The sequence below is a fragment of the Entelurus aequoreus genome, linkage group LG12, assembly GCF_033978785.1.
Source record: "Entelurus aequoreus isolate RoL-2023_Sb linkage group LG12, RoL_Eaeq_v1.1, whole genome shotgun sequence".
Taxonomy (NCBI): Eukaryota; Metazoa; Chordata; class Actinopteri; order Syngnathiformes; family Syngnathidae; genus Entelurus; species Entelurus aequoreus.
The window spans coordinates 61168569-61184868 of record NC_084742.1 but is presented as its reverse complement, the minus strand read 5'-3'; the positions used below and the strand labels follow the sequence as shown (position 1 = coordinate 61184868).

At 41.1% G+C, this 16300-nt stretch overlaps 1 protein-coding gene across 3 annotated transcripts in view; it reads left to right on the top strand.

The window, feature by feature from the left end:
- Positions 1–704: 704 nt before the first annotated feature.
- The window catches only part of fbxo18 (F-box DNA helicase 1), a 73805-nt gene continuing 58209 nt past the window's right edge, over positions 705–16300 (top strand). The window contains exons 1-7 of one of the 3 annotated variants that reach the window (XM_062066345.1): positions 705–986; positions 2905–3042; positions 6379–6743; positions 6805–6941; positions 10594–10741; positions 10821–11002; positions 11071–11145. In XM_062066345.1, the coding sequence (XP_061922329.1) occupies positions 965–986; positions 2905–3042; positions 6379–6743; positions 6805–6941; positions 10594–10741; positions 10821–11002; positions 11071–11145 (1067 nt within the window). In that variant the 5' untranslated portion in view covers positions 705–964. Of the gene's footprint in view, positions 987–2904; positions 3043–6375; positions 6744–6804; positions 6942–10593; positions 10742–10820; positions 11003–11070; positions 11146–16300 lie in introns of all 3 variants that reach the window. The other 2 variants (XM_062066344.1, XM_062066346.1) reach the window with 2 other exon arrangements.

Sequence of the window (16300 nt, the reverse complement as noted above, 5' to 3'; positions counted from 1 at the left end):
ACTGTTCAACAATTTGCTCAGGCATTTGTTGACAAAGTGGTGACCCTCGCCCCATCCTTGTTTGTGAATGACTGAGCATTTCATGGAATCTACTTTTATACCCAATCATGGCACCCACCTGTTCCCAATTTGCCCGTTCACCTGTGGGATGTTCCAAATAAGTGTTTGATGAGCATTCCTCAACTTTATCAGTATTTATTGCCACCTTTCCCAACTTCTTTGTCACATGTTGCTGGCATCAAATTCTAAAGTTAATGATTATTTGCAAAAAAAAAAATGTTTATGAGTTTGAACATCAAATATGTTGTCTTTGTAGCATATTCAACTGAATATGGATTGAAAGGGATTTGCAAATCATTGTATTCAGTTTGTATTTACATCTAACACAATTTGCCAACTCATATGGAAACGGGGTTTGTAATATCTCTTATAAGTAAAAAGACAAATATTACAAAAAATGGTCATTTCGTCGTATTTACTGTGCTCCGGAATAATTCCGAGACCTCGTCTGAAAAAACATTTCACATCCGGTCCACTTAATGGCAGTTAAGTAAAATACGTTTTGTTCGAAATAAGTAACATCTCTTATAAGTTAAAAAATGTCATTTTGTCGTATTTAGTGTGCTTCGAAATAATTCGGAGAACGCATTTAAAAAAGTTCTCCCTCCGGTCCGCACCGTGGCGATAAAGCGCCTTAACGCGAAGTCGAATCACATCGTCACTTCCTCCAATGTGAATGAGGAAGTGGAATCATAACGTCACTTCCTCCAAACAACTCTTGGACTATTTTCTTGAGAAATGGTTGATTTTGCGTATCTAATTGGGTTGTTCGAGTGTAACATGCTTCCACTCTGCCAGGCGAAGCGCTAAAAGAGTCGTCTTGCGGGTCACTTTGTGGCAGCAAACTTTGACTTCGTACTGGTTTGGAATCGCCAAGTGTAAATATTGTGACTAGTAAACAAAGATGATGGAAGTGGCACTGAAAGGTAAGTTCACTTGTCATTCAGCTAAAGTTCCAGGGGTCAGCAACCCGCGGCTCTAGAGCCACTTGCGACTCTTTAGCAAGTTCCAGGGGTCAGCAACCCGCGGCTCTAGAGCCACATGCGGCTCTTTAGCGGCGCCATGGAGCTTTTTCAAAAATCTACGGAAATGGAAAAAAAATGGGGTGAAAAATATGTTTTTTTGTTGTAATATGGTTTGTGTAGAAGGACAAACACGACACAAACCTTCCTAATTGTTAGAACTACCGATGTTTAATGTTTGTGTTCATGCTTTACTGATGAGGGTATTTGGCGAGCCCCGTCTTGTCCTACTAATTTCAGTGGCCCTTGAACTCACCATTGTGTGGAGGGTGACTCAACAGTTTGTTTACATGTACAACTTTCTCCGACGCTGCCACAGAAAGACGTGTTTTATGCCACTCCTTATTTGTCTCAATTTGTCCACCAAACGTTTTATACTGTGCGTGAATGCACAAAGCTGAGCTTTGTTGATTTTTTTTGACTTGTTGGAGTGCTAATCGGTCATATTTGGTCACTGCATGACTGACAAGCTAATCGATGCTAACATGCTGTTTAGGCTAGCTGTATGTACATACTGCATCATTATGCCTCATATATTTTTTTGATTGATTGAATGAAACTTGTATTAGTAGATTGCACAGTACAGTACATATTCCGTACAATTGACCACTAAATGGTAACACCCCAATAAGTTTTTCAACTTGTTTAAGTCGGGGTCCACGTTCATCAATTCATGGTACAAATATATACTATCATCATAATAAAGTCATCACACAAGTTAATCATCAGAATATATACATTGAATTATTTACATTATTTACAATCTGGGGTGTGGGATATGGAGGGGGGGGGGGTAGGTTTGGTTGACATCAACACTTCAGTCATCAACAATTGCATCATCAGAGAAATGGACATTGAAACAGTGTAGGTCTGACACGAGTAGTGGACATAGAGAGAGAGATCAGAAAGCATAAGAACAAGTATATACATTTGATTATTTACATTTGATTATTTACAATCCGAGGAGGTGGGATGTGGTGGGGGGAGGGTGTTAGTTTAGGGTTGCAGTTGCCTGGAGGTGTTCTTTTAGTGCGGTTTTGAAGGAGGATAGAGATGCCCTTTCTTTTACACCTGTTGGGAGTGCATTCCACATAGATGTGGCATAGAAAGAGAATGAGTTAAGACCTTTGTTAGATCGGAATCTGGGTTTAACGTGGTTAGTGGAGCTTTATTATTTGTGCTCATTTAGTTTCCTTGACTTATGTCCTCTGTGTATTTAGTTTATTTGTCCGTGTCTCATGACACATTATCTGTAGGTAATATTGGCTGCATTTCTGATAGTTGTTAGTGTGCCATGTTGTTCCAGACCACAGCAAACGCTAGCCAGCTTGCAAAGATTATAATAAATCCATTAGAAGAAGACCTTTCCTTTAACTTTGACACACACATGTATACCTTTGGCCACTCTAAGACAGTCATTTCCAGGAGTTATCTCACCTTCTGAGAAGTTTCACTAATGTTTTCCGATGTTGTAAACATGTGTAGAATAAATATTACATTTCAAAATTTCTGTCAACAAAGATTTGCGTCAGCCTGCGACACAAAGTCATTTTGTTAGTAGGCTAATGTAGCTAATTAGCCACTTACATCATGTGTTGCCATCATTATAACACTTATATAAGGCTTTTACTTTTTTGCGGCTCTAGACCGATTACTTTTTTGTATTTGTGGTCCAATATAGCTCTTTCAACATTTTGGGTTGCCGACCCCTGAGCTAAACAAATCACACATTGTGACCTCCTCATCATATTTGTTTCACATCTATAATTAACGCAGAAAAGTGTGCATCACTGCGTTGAAATGTGCTGTTTACGCTGGGCAGGCAGAGCCAAGAGGCGACATTTGAATGCAGAAGAGCTGGCAAGAAGTGCAGAAGGAGTCCAAGTCCTCATCCATCCTCTACACACAACAACAACCTGCAACCTGCAGCCAGGGACAACTGCCAAGAGAAGGAAATGTGGTAAACTTCCCCAGCAAATCACGTGTTTGTGCACCAATGTACTGTGTCAAGTGTCAGGGTTGCTCAAAAAATAGGACTCAGATGCAGGGTGGTATGATCCTGTAACTACTTGGTATCAGATCCATACCTAAATGTGTGGTATCATCCAAAACTAATGTCAAGTATCAAAGAAGAGAAGAATAAGTGATTATCACATTTTAACAGAAGTGTAGATAGAACATGTTAAAACAGAAAATAAGCAAATATTAACAGTAAATGAACAAGTAGATGAATAATCAATTTTTACAGTTTGTCCCTCATAATGTGTACAAAATAATAGGTGTATAAATGACACAATATGATACTGCATACGTCAGCAGACTAATTAGGAGTCTTTGTTTGTTTACTTACTACTAAAAGAGAAGTTGTCTAGTATGTTCACTATTTTATTTAAGGACTAAATGACAATAATAAACATATGTTTCATGTACACTAACATTTTTTGTTACAATAAAGACAATAATGACATTTTTTGTGCTCCCCTTTATTTAGAAAAGTATCGAAATACATTTTGGTATGGGGACAACCCTCCACCAGTGTAATGTCCATCATTGTAACATGCACCATCATTATGACATCATTGTAACATGCACCAGCAGGAGGGGTCTGCACCATCATTATGACATCATTGTAACATGCACCATCATTATGACATCATTGTAACATGCACCAGCAGGAGGGGTCTGCACCATCATTATGACATCATTGTAACATGCACCAGCGGGAGGGGTCTGCACCATCATTATGACATCATTGTAACATGCACCAGCAGGAGGGGTCTGAACCATCATTATGACATCATTGTAACATGCACCAGCAGGAGGGGTCTGCACCATCATTATGACATCATTGTAACATGCACCATAATTATGACATCATTGTAACATGCACCAGCAGGAGGGGTCTGCACCATCATTATGACATCATTGTAACATGCACCATCATTATGACATCATTGTAACATGCACCAGCAGGAGGGGTCTGCACCATCATTATGACATCATTGTAACATGCACCATCATTATGACATCATTGTAACATGCACCAGCAGGAGGGGTCTGCACCATCATTATGACATCATTGTAACATGCACCAGCGGGAGGGGTCTGCACCATCATTATGACATCATTGTAACATGCACCAGCAGGAGGGGTCTGCACCATCATTATGACATCATTGTAACATGCACCAGCAGGAGGGTCTGCACCATCATTATGACATCATTGTAACATGCACCATAATTATGACATCATTGTAACATGCACCAGCAGGAGGGGTCTGCACCATCATTATGACATCATTGTAACATGCACCATCATTATGACATCATTGTAACACGCACCATCATTACGACATCATTGTAACATGCATCATCATTATGACATCATTGTAACATGCACCAGCAGGAGGGGTGTGCACCATCATTATGACATCATTGTAACATGCACCATCATTATGACATCATTGTAACATGCACCAGCAGGAGGGGTCTGCACCATCATTATGACATCATTGTAACATGCACCATCAGGAGGGGTCTGCACCATCATTATGACATCATTGTAACATGCACCATCATTATGACATCATTGTAACATGCACCAGCAGGAGGGGTCTGCACCGTCATTATGACATCATTGTAACATGCACCAGCAGGAGTGGTCTGCACCATCATTATGACATCATTGTAACATGCACCAGCAGGAGGGGTCTGTGCCATCATTATGACATCATTGTAACATGCACCAGCAGGAGGGGTCTGCACCGTCATTATGACATCATTGTAACATGCACCAGCAGGAGGGGTCTGCACCATCATTATGACATCATTGTAACATGCACCAGCAGGAGGGGTCTGCACCATCATTATGACATCATTGTTACATGCACCATCATTATGATATCATTGTAACACGCACCAGCAGGAGGGGTCTGCACCATCATTATGACATCATTGTAACATGCACCATCATTATGACATCATTGTAACATGTACCAGCGGGAGGGGTCTGCACCATCATTATGACATCATTGTAACATGCACCAGCAGGAGGGGTCTGCACCATCATTATGACATCATTGTAACATGCACCATCATTATGACATCATTGTAACATGCACCAGCAGGAGGGGTCTGCACCATCATTATGACATCATTGTAACATGCACCATCATTATGACATCATTGTAACATGCACCAGCAGGAGGGGTCTGCACCATCATTATGACATCATTGTAACATGCACCATCATTATGACATCATTGTAACACGCACCATCATTATGACATCATTGTAACATGCACCATCATTATGACATCATTGTAACATGCACCAGCAGGAGGGGTGTGCACCATCATTATGACATCATTGTAACATGCACCATCATTATGACATCATTGTAACACGCACCATCATTATGACATCATTGTAACATGCACCATCATTATGACATCATTGTAACATGCACCAGCAGGAGGGGTCTGCACCATCACTATGACATCATTGTAACATGCACCATCATTATGACATCATTGTAACATGCACCATCATTATTACATCATTGTAACATGCACCAGCAGGAGGGGTCTGCACCATCATTATGACATCATTGTAACATGCACCATCATTATGACATCATTGTAACATGCACCAGCAGGAGGGGTCTGCACCATCACATCATTGTAACATGCACCATCATTATGACATCATTGTAACATGCACCATCATTATGACATCATTGTAACATGCACCATCATTATGACATCATTGTAACATGCACCAGCAGGAGGGGTCTGCACCATCATTATGACATCATTGTAACATGCACCATCATTATGACATCATTGTAACACGCACCATCATTATGACATCATTGTAACATGCACCATCATTATGACATCATTGTAACATGCACCAGCAGGAGGGGTGTGCACCATCATTATGACATCATTGTAACATGCACCATCATTATGACATCATTGTAACACGCACCATCATTATGACATCATTGTAACATGCACCATCATTATGACATCATTGTAACATGCACCAGCAGGAGGGGTGTGCACCATCATTATGACATCATTGTAACATGCACCATCATTATGACATCATTGTAACATGCACCATCATTATGACATCATTGTAACATGTACCAGCAGGAGGGGTCTGCACCATCATTATGACATCATTGTAACATGCACCATCATTATGACATCATTGTAACACGCACCATCATTATGACATCATTGTAACATGCACCATCATTATGACATCATTGTAACATGCACCAGCAGGAGGGGTGTCTAGCTACGGGCAGCAATCAGCAGAGGACAGCACTGAGGAGGAGGACTGGAGCCCAGCTGCCGAGGAGAGGCAGTCTGACCCAGAGGAGATGGACTATTTGGAGGGAATCACGGCGGAGATGTTCGATGACGAGTTTGACGGTTCTGATGGCACGGTGCCGGAGGTGGAGCCTCTGCCCGACGCCACCTACGGGCTCCTGGGCAGCAGTAAGGAACTGCAGCAGCCGCGGGGTCACATCCACGACCTCCCTGAGGAGGTGCTGAGCCAGGTCCTCAGCCTCCTCCCTGCCCAGGACCTCTACAGGAGCGCCGTGCTGGTCTGCCAGCGCTGGCGCAACATGGTGGAGGACGGCAAGGTCCGGCCCAGCTTTCCAACGCCCACGTGAGGGTGTATTAATCAGCTGTCCCTCCCTGCAGTTCATGCCCTACAAGAAGAGGTACTACCGCTACATGATGGAGGAGGAGGACACGGTCTACCACGTCACCGTCTCTCTCAAAAACTGCGGCATACTTCTTCCAGCGGTGTCACCGCTCGGCATCCGAAACCTTGTCATGTAAGTTGGCCTTACCAAATAACCTTGTCATGTAAGTTGGCCTTACCAAATAACCAGTAGAGATCCACCCACTTGTCGGCCGGGACCATATTTGGCATTTTGACAAATATCGATATCAGTATCGGCTTTTTTTCCCCTTTAACTCCAACAGAAGTACAAACCCCGTTTCCATATGAGTTGGGAAATTGTGTTAGATTACAATGATTTGCAAATCCTTTTCAACCCATATTCAGTTGAATGCACTACAAAGACAACATATTTGATGTTCAAACTCATAAACTTTATTTTTTTTTTGCAAATAATAATTAACTTAGAATTTCATGGCTGCAACACGTGCCAAAGTAGTTGGAAAAGGGCATGTTCACCACTGTGTTACATGACCTTTCCTTTTAACAACACTCAGTAAAGGTTTGGGAACTGAGGAGACACATTTTTTAAGCTTCTCAGGTGGAATTCTTTTAAGTTGTTCAACAGTCCGGGGGTCTCCCTTGTGCTATTTTATGCCACACATTTTCAATGGGAGACAGGTCTGGAGTACAGACAGGCCAGTCTAGTACCCGCACTCTTTTACTTGAAGCCACGTTGATGTAACACGTGGCTTGGCATTGTCTTGCTGAAATAAGCAGGGGCGTCCATGGTAACGTTGCTTGGATGGCAACATATGTTGCTCCAAAAGCTGTATGTACCTTTCAGCATTAATGGTGCCTTCACAGATGTGTAAGTTACCCATGTCTTGGGCACTAATACACCCCTATACCATCACACATGCTGCCTTTTACACTTTGCACCTATAACAATCCAGATGGTTCTTTTCCTCTTTGGTCCGCAGGACACGACGTCCACAGTTTCCAAAAACAATTTGAAATGTGGACTCGTCAGACCACAGAACACTTTTCCACTTTGTATCAGTCCATCTTAGATGAGCTCAGGCCCAGCGAAGCCGACGGCATTGTGAATAACATAAATACAGTCTATTATACAGGCCCTTTGAGACACTTGTGATTTAGGGCTATATAAATAAACATTGATTGATTGATTATTCACATGTGAATAATGTAAATACAGTCTATTATACAACATTATTCACATGTGAATAATGTAAATACAGTCTATTATACAGCATTATTCACATGTGAATAATACAAATACAGTCTATTATACAGCATTATTCACATGTGAATAATATAAAAAAGGTCTATTATACAGCATTATTCACATGTGAATAATATAAATACAGTCTATTATACAGCATTATTCACATGTGAATAATGTAAATACAGTCTATTATACAGCATTATTCACATGTGAATAATATAAATACAGTCTATTATACAGCATTATTCACATGTGAATAATATAAATACAGTCTATTATACAGAATTATTCACATGTGAATGATATAAATACAGTCTATTATACAGAATTATTCACATGTGAATGATATAAATACAGTCTATTATACAGCATTATTCACATGTGAATAATATAAAAAAAAGTATTATACAGCATTATTCACATGTGAATAATATAAATACAGTCTATTATACAGCATTATTCACATGTGAATAATATAAATACAGTCTATTATACAGCATTATTCACATGTGAATAATATAAATACAGTCTATTATACAGCATTATTCACATGTGAATAATATAAAAAAAGTCTATTATACAGCATTATTCACATGTGAATAATATAAATACAGTCTATTATACAGCATTATTCACATGTGAATAATGTAAATACAGTCTATTATACAGCATTATTCACATGTGAATAATATAAATACAGTCTATTATACAGCATTATTCACATGTGAATTATTTAAATACAGTCTATTATACAGCATTATTCACATGTGAATAATATAAATACAGTCTATTATACAGCATTATTCACGTGTGAATAATATAAATACAGTCTATTACACAGCATTATTCACATGTGAATAATATAAATGCACCTGTCCAAATTGTCCAAAGATATACCAATAAATGTGAAGATTTTTGCATTTAATTAACATTTTATGAAATCTTATTTGACACAAAAAGCACACACTCTATGGTGGTAAAATATGTGTATAAGCTAATAAACAAAACAGAAAAAATTATATTCAATTGTTTTTTATATTGCTATCATTATTTAAATGTACTGTTAATACTATTATTATTGTTTCACTCATTGTGGTTTATTTGTTTGTAATTTATGTTCGTTTTTTTTTTTAAACTATATTTAAAAATAAGTTTTGGTGCTACAATAAATACTCATGTTTTCAAAATAATGAGCACTTGTGTTATTGATGCTTAATATTATTTTTGCCTTAATTGTTCAGCCCTAGATGCACATGAAGATGACAAAAAAAGAGATCTCTGCCAAAAATCCCAACTTTGTGTAAATATTTTGACAAATATGAAATTTTATAAGTAAAGAAGGTGAGGCAGCAGCTCACACATTCTCATACTTTCTGTAACATCCAGGAAGAAATTTCAGCCATCTTGAAAATGTCTCAACTATAATCTACGTGAAGGAGCCCAGAATTATTTTTATTGAAATGTTGACAACATTTTAGAAACCTTACGATGTACTAAATCCATAAAGTGTTATAAAAGTGTACACAATGGAGTAGATGAGTTATTGTGATGTACACAAATGTCATATTTTGACCAATTTTCCCAGGAGATGTTCCATATTTAGAAATAAAATGTTGATGTTCCTCTTAGACACACGTAATAAAAATTAATAAAATGTTGATGTTCCCCTTAGACACACGTAATAAAGGTGTTTGATGATAATTAAACACAACATCAAACATTATGTCAGTACTGGTCCGACCATTCCTAAAAAATTATGTTCAAAAACCAACCTAAAGCCTTGTCCAGCTGTTTAGTGACATATAATATTCATCTTTAAATAAGTTTTACTGCAAATGAATGTCTGTTATCTGCCTCTTTGACTACTAAAAATGGGTATTGGCCCTGAAAAAGAACAGTGGATCTCTACTAGGAAGTGAAAGTGTGTAATAACTAGGGATGTCCGATAATGGCTTTTTTGCCGATATTGTCCAACTCTTAATTACCGATACCGATATCAACCGATACCGATATATACGGTGGTGGAATTAACACATTATTATGCCTAATTTGGACAACCAGGTATGGTGAAGATAAGGTCCTTTTTTAAAAAAATTAATAAAATAAGATAAATAAATGAAAAACATTTTCTTGAATAAAAAAGAAAGTAAAACAATATAAAAACAGTTACATAGAAACTAGTAATGAATGAAAATGAGTAAAATTAACTGTTAAAGGTTAGTACTATTAGTGGAGCAGCAGCAGCACGCACAATCATGTGTGCTTACGGACTGTATCCCTTGCAGACTGTATTGATATATATTGATATATAATGTAGGAACCAGAATATTAATAACAGAAAGAAACAACCCTTTTGTGTGAGTGTGAGGGAGGTTTTTTGGGTTGGTGCACTAATTGTAAGTGTATCTTGTGTTTTTTATGTTGATTTAATACAAAACAAAAACAGATACGATAATTTAAAAAAACGATACCGTTAATTTCCGATATTACATTTTAAAGCGTTTATCGGCCGATATTATCGGACATCTCTAGTAATAACCAAACGTTTGTTGGACAGTTCAATGGCACACCATAGGTTTGGTGAGAGAGTGCATCCAGAAGACGTCCTGGGGTGTGTGAAGAAACATCGCCTTTTCCCGCACGCCGAGGCCTCCATTAGGTTACGCATCCGTAATGTTCCCAAGTGCAAACACCTTGAGACTGAGGTGAGTCTCTCTAAGCCACACCTATGTCATCATGGCCTCATCCTGCTCTCCATAGTGACCTGTGTGTTCCACCCCAAAGGCTCCCAACCCCTTTGCAGCCATGGCGGTGATCCTGCTCCTGGCTGAGAGCGTGGCTGACGTGCAGACTTTGGTGTCTTTGCTGAGTGGCGTGGTGTCACACCTGGCCATCACAGAGTACCTCAGCCACATGGCCATGGTGTTGCTGGCAGCCAAGAGGAACCGAGTGAAGATCAGTGACAGGCGAGGCCTCACACACATGACATTTCAGTTCTTTTCAGGTGAAGACTTTTTGTGTGGTGTGTCCTCAGATTGCATTACAACATCTACTATGTGCTCCATCTGATGGAGAATGGACCATTTTATATCAGCGCCTCACCTGGCAGGTACGTTCATGAACTGTATGTATACTCAATGGAGGCGGGGCAAATAATGACAAATCAAATAAAACACATTTCCATTAATGTAATAAATGTAATGGGAGTTTATTCAACTTTCTTTTTTACAAATGCACTGTTTTGAAAAGTTGTAAGTGATAAGTGCTTACTTCGTGCAACGAAAAATGTCAAACTGCATCAACATACATAAATTTAAGATGCATCAATAATCTATTTGTAATCCAATCGTAGCTCCTGAATCGTAATCGAATCGTGACGTACGGTTTGAAATTGAGTATAGCTAAATGTTTTTTTTTAAATAGGATTGAATATTATATTTTTTGTGTACTTAGGATCCCCATCAGTCTGGAAAATGTCAAATCAAGGCATAGTGAAGATATTCAGTTATGTCTAGGGATATTTCCATTTATGGATTAGTTTGTGGGCCAAACTATATGGAAATAAGAGTTGTGGTCCATGTGGCCCAGTTCTACACTGGTGTTAGTTGTGGTCCATGTGGCCCAGTCCTACACTGGTGTTAGTTGTGGTCCATGTGGCCCAGTCCTACACTGGTGTTAGTTGTGGTCCATGTGGCCCAGTTCTACACTGGTGTTAGTTGTGGTCCATGTGGCCCAGTTCTACACTGGTGTTAGTTGTGGTCCATGTGGCCCAGTCCTACACTGGTGTTAGTTGTGGTCCATGTGGCCCAGTCCTACACTGGTGTTAGTTGTGGTCCACGTGGCCCAGTCCTACACTGGTGTTAGTTGTGGTCCACGTGGCCCAGTCCTACACTGGTGTTAGTTGTGGTCCATGTGGTCCAGTCCTACACTGGTGTTAGTTGTGGTCCATGTGGCCCAGTCCTACACTGGTGTTAGTTGTGGTCCACGTGGCCCAGTCCTACACTGGTGTTAGTTGTGGTCCATGTGGCCCAGTCCTACACTGGTGTTAGTTGTGGTCCAGTCCTACACTGGTGTTAGTTATGGTCCATGTGGCCCAGTCCTACACTGGTGTTAGTTGTGGCCCAGTCCTACACTGGTGTTAGTTGTGGTCCATGTGGCCCAGTTCTACACTGGTGTTAGTTGTGGCCCAGTCCTACACTGGTGTTAGTTGTGGTCCATGTGGCACAGTTCTACACTGGTGTTAGTTGTGGTCCATGTGGCCCAGTCCTACACTGGTGTTAGTTGTGGTCCACGTGGCCCAGTTCTACACTGGTGTTAGTTGTGGTCCACGTGGCCCAGTCCTACACTGGTGTTAGTTGTGGTCCACGTGGCCCAGACCTACACTGGTGTTAGTTGTGGTCCACGTGGCCCAGTCCTACACTGGTGTTAGTTGTGGTCCATGTGGCCCAGTCCTACACTGGTGTTAGTTGTGGTCCATGTGGCCCAGTCCTACACTGGTGTTAGTTATGGTCCATGTGGCCCAGTCCTACACTGGTGTTAGTTGTGGTCCATGTGGCCCAGTCCTACACTGGTGTTAGTTGTGGTCCATGTGGCCCAATTCTACACTGGTGTTAGTTGTGGTCCATGTGGCCCAGTTCTACACTGGTGTTAGTTGTGGTCCATGTGGCCCAGTCCTACACTGGTGTTAGTTGTGGTCCATGTGGCCCAGCCCTACACTGGTGTTAGCTGTGGTCCATATGGCCCAGTCCTACACTGGTGTTAGTTGTGGTCCATGTGGCCCAGTCCTACACTGGTGTTAGTTGTGGTCCATGTGGCCCAGTCCTACACTGGTGTTAGTTGTGGTCCATGTGGCCCAGTCCTACACTGGTGTTAGTTGTGGTCCATGTGGCCCAGTCCTACACTGGTGTTAGTTGTGGTCCACGTGGCCCAGTCCTACACTGGTGTTAGTTGTGGTCCACGTGGCCCAGTCCTACGCTGGTGTTAGTTGTGGTCCACGTGGCCCAGACCTACGCTGGTGTTAGTTGTGGTCCACGTGGCCCAGTCCTACGCTGGTGTTAGTTGTGGTCCACGTGGCCCAGTTCTACACTGGTGTTAGTTGTGGTCCATGTGGCCCAGCCCTACACTGGTGTTAGTTGTGGTCCATGTGGCCCAGTCCTACACTGGTGTTAGTTATGGTCCATGTGGCCCAGTCCTACACTGGTGTTAGTTGTGGTCCATGTGGCCCAGTCCTACACTGGTGTTAGTTGTGGTCCATGTGGCCCAATTCTACACTGGTGTTAGTTGTGGTCCATGTGGCCCAGTCCTACACTGGTGTTAGTTGTGGTCCATGTGGCCCAGTCCTACACTGGTGTTAGTTGTGGTCCATGTGGCCCAGTCCTACACTGGTGTTAGTTGTGGTCCATGTGGCCCAGTCCTACACTGGTGTTAGTTATGGTCCATGTGGCCCAGTCCTACACTGGTGTTAGTTGTGGTCCATGTGGCCCAGTCCTACACTGGTGTTAGTTGTGGTCCATGTGGCCCAGTCCTACACTGGTGTTAGTTGTGGTCCATGTGGCCCAGTCCTACACTGGTGTTAGTTATGGTCCATGTGGCCCAGTCCTACACTGGTGTTAGTTGTGGTCCATGTGGCTCAGTCCTACATTGGTGTTAGTTGTGGTCCATGTGGCCCAGTCCTACACTGGTGTTAGTTGTGGTCCACGTGGCCCAGTCCTACACTGGTGTTAGTTGTGGTCCATGTGGCCCAGTTCTACACTGGTGTTAGTTGTGGTCCATGTGGCCCAGTCCTACACTGGTGTTAGTTGTGGTCCATGTGGCCCAGTCCTACACTGGTGTTAGTTGTGGTCCATGTGTCCCAGTCCTACACTGGTGTTAGTTGTGGTCCATGTGGCCCAGCCCTACACTGGTGTTAGTTGTGGTCCATGTGGCCCAGTCCTACACTGGTGTTAGTTGTGGTCCAGTCCTACACTGGTGTTACTAGCACAGTTCTCTGTGTTTAACTGAGCATTACAGTAGTAGTGTGTAGGGCTGGGTGATATATGGAATATACTGGATATATCGCAGGTTTGTCTCTGTGCGATATAGAAAATGACTATATGGTGATATTCGAGTATACGTTCTCACACATTTGCTTTTAGCTGCAGGCATTACACTACAGGCTCTTCTCACTCTTTCTTGTCTCTCCTTCTCACAGAAGCATAAAACAAGCACACCTTCTTACATACGTCACATACTGTCGCACGTGCAACGTCATACGCCCTCGCCCAGCAGAGATGTAGCGGAATGGTAACGTTAGCTGTGATGCTAGCGGAGTGGTGCGAGTGGTAATACGAGAGAGAGAAGGTGCCAATCTGGTAACAAATGGAGGAATAATTAATTCCCAAGAAAAACAGCAGGGGGTCCATCGTCTGCTGGTGGTTTGGCTTCAAGTGGCAAGATGTTGAACAGACAACCGTAATATGTCAAGTACCGTATTTCCTTGAATTGCCGCCGGGAATATAGTATTCGCCTGCCTAGAATTACAGCCGGGTCAAACTTGTTTCGCAAAATAATTAGCGCATGCTTGGCACTTCCGCCGCGTCAAATATGAGTCATTAAATGACTCCCGCCTCCTGGTGGTAGAGGGCGCTAGTGATCCTTCTTGCGACTACCAGTATTGCAGAAGACCGGTGCTGCAGAAGAAGACAACAAGCAGCAAGCGTGAGCAGCGATCGTTTGCTTGCACTTTTAACATGAAGGATTACATATCTAAAATAAAACAGTTTTCTAAACTGGACTTTCAATCGAAGCAGGAGGTAATACTTAAAGGAATATCTCCATCGAGACAGAGAGACTTTTAAAATTGAAGAAAGATAAGGAAGACTGCTTTTGATCAGAAGCAGCTGCACATGGACTCATTTATAAGTAAAGGTAAGACCATAATAACGTTTTTTTTAATTAAATGTGCTTTTCATGATAAGGTAAGCGCCGGAGTGAGAAAAGGTTTTAAAATAATTAGCGCATGCTTGCCCATTCCGCATGCTTTTGGTAAGCACAGGAGTGAGAAGAGGTTTTAAATTAATTAGCGCCCCGGCGGCTATTCAAGGAAATACGGTATGCGGCAAAAGCGTTGCTACAAAAAGTAGCAGCACTGCTAATATGTAGCATCATTTGAAAAGTCACCTGCTAAAGAATGAAAAGTGCTTGAAACTCCGCATGTCAACATCTCCGTTCGGTGCCACACCCACAAAATGCCCAAGCAACCATTTCCACATCAACACCGTATGAAACAAATAGTCAACAACAGAAGGAGATAACATCCGCAGGAACCTACCACATAGTGAAGGACATACACTATTTGATGTCCTATTATGCAGCTCATTTTTATTTGACACTTATTGAAATATCTTGTGTGATATCATGCACAAAAGTGCACTTTATTTGTTTTAAACTATTGTAGTAGCATTCTGTACAAAAAGTGCACTTTAATTTAGTGTTGTTTTGATATGTCATCTTAGTGACATCATGCACAAAAGTGCACTAATAGCTTGTTTTAAAATGTCTCTGACAATCTTGCACTTTCTGTTTGGAAATGACATGAATGTTTGTGCCACTGCTTAATAACTGTTTAATAAATACACTTTTAGTTGTGATTTCCCTCTCTGCATGAAAGTAAAAGTAGCATATATGAATGCAGTATGAAGAAGAATGTTTTAATGTAGACACATAGAATCATCATACTGCTGTGATTATATGCATCAAGTGTTCATTCAAGGCTAAGGCAAAATATCCACATATATATGGTGTATCGTGACATGGACTAAACATATCCACATATATATGGTGTATCGTGACATGGACTAAACATATCCACATATATATGGTGTATCGTGACATGGACTAAACATATCCACATATATATGGTGTATCGTGACATGGACTAAACATATCCACATATATATGGTGTATCGTGACATGGACTAAACATATCCACATATATATGGTGTATCGTGACATGGACTAAACATATCCACATATATATGGTGTATCGTGACATGGACTAAACATATCCACATATATATGGTGTATCGTGACATGGACTAAACATATCCACATATATATGGTGTATCGTGACATGGACTAAACATATCCACATATATATGGTGTATCGTGACATGGACTAAACATATCCACATATATATGGTGTATCGTGACATGGACTAAACATATCCACATATTAATAAAGAGGCCATATGGCCCAGCCTTAATAGTCTGTATACGTATGAGTT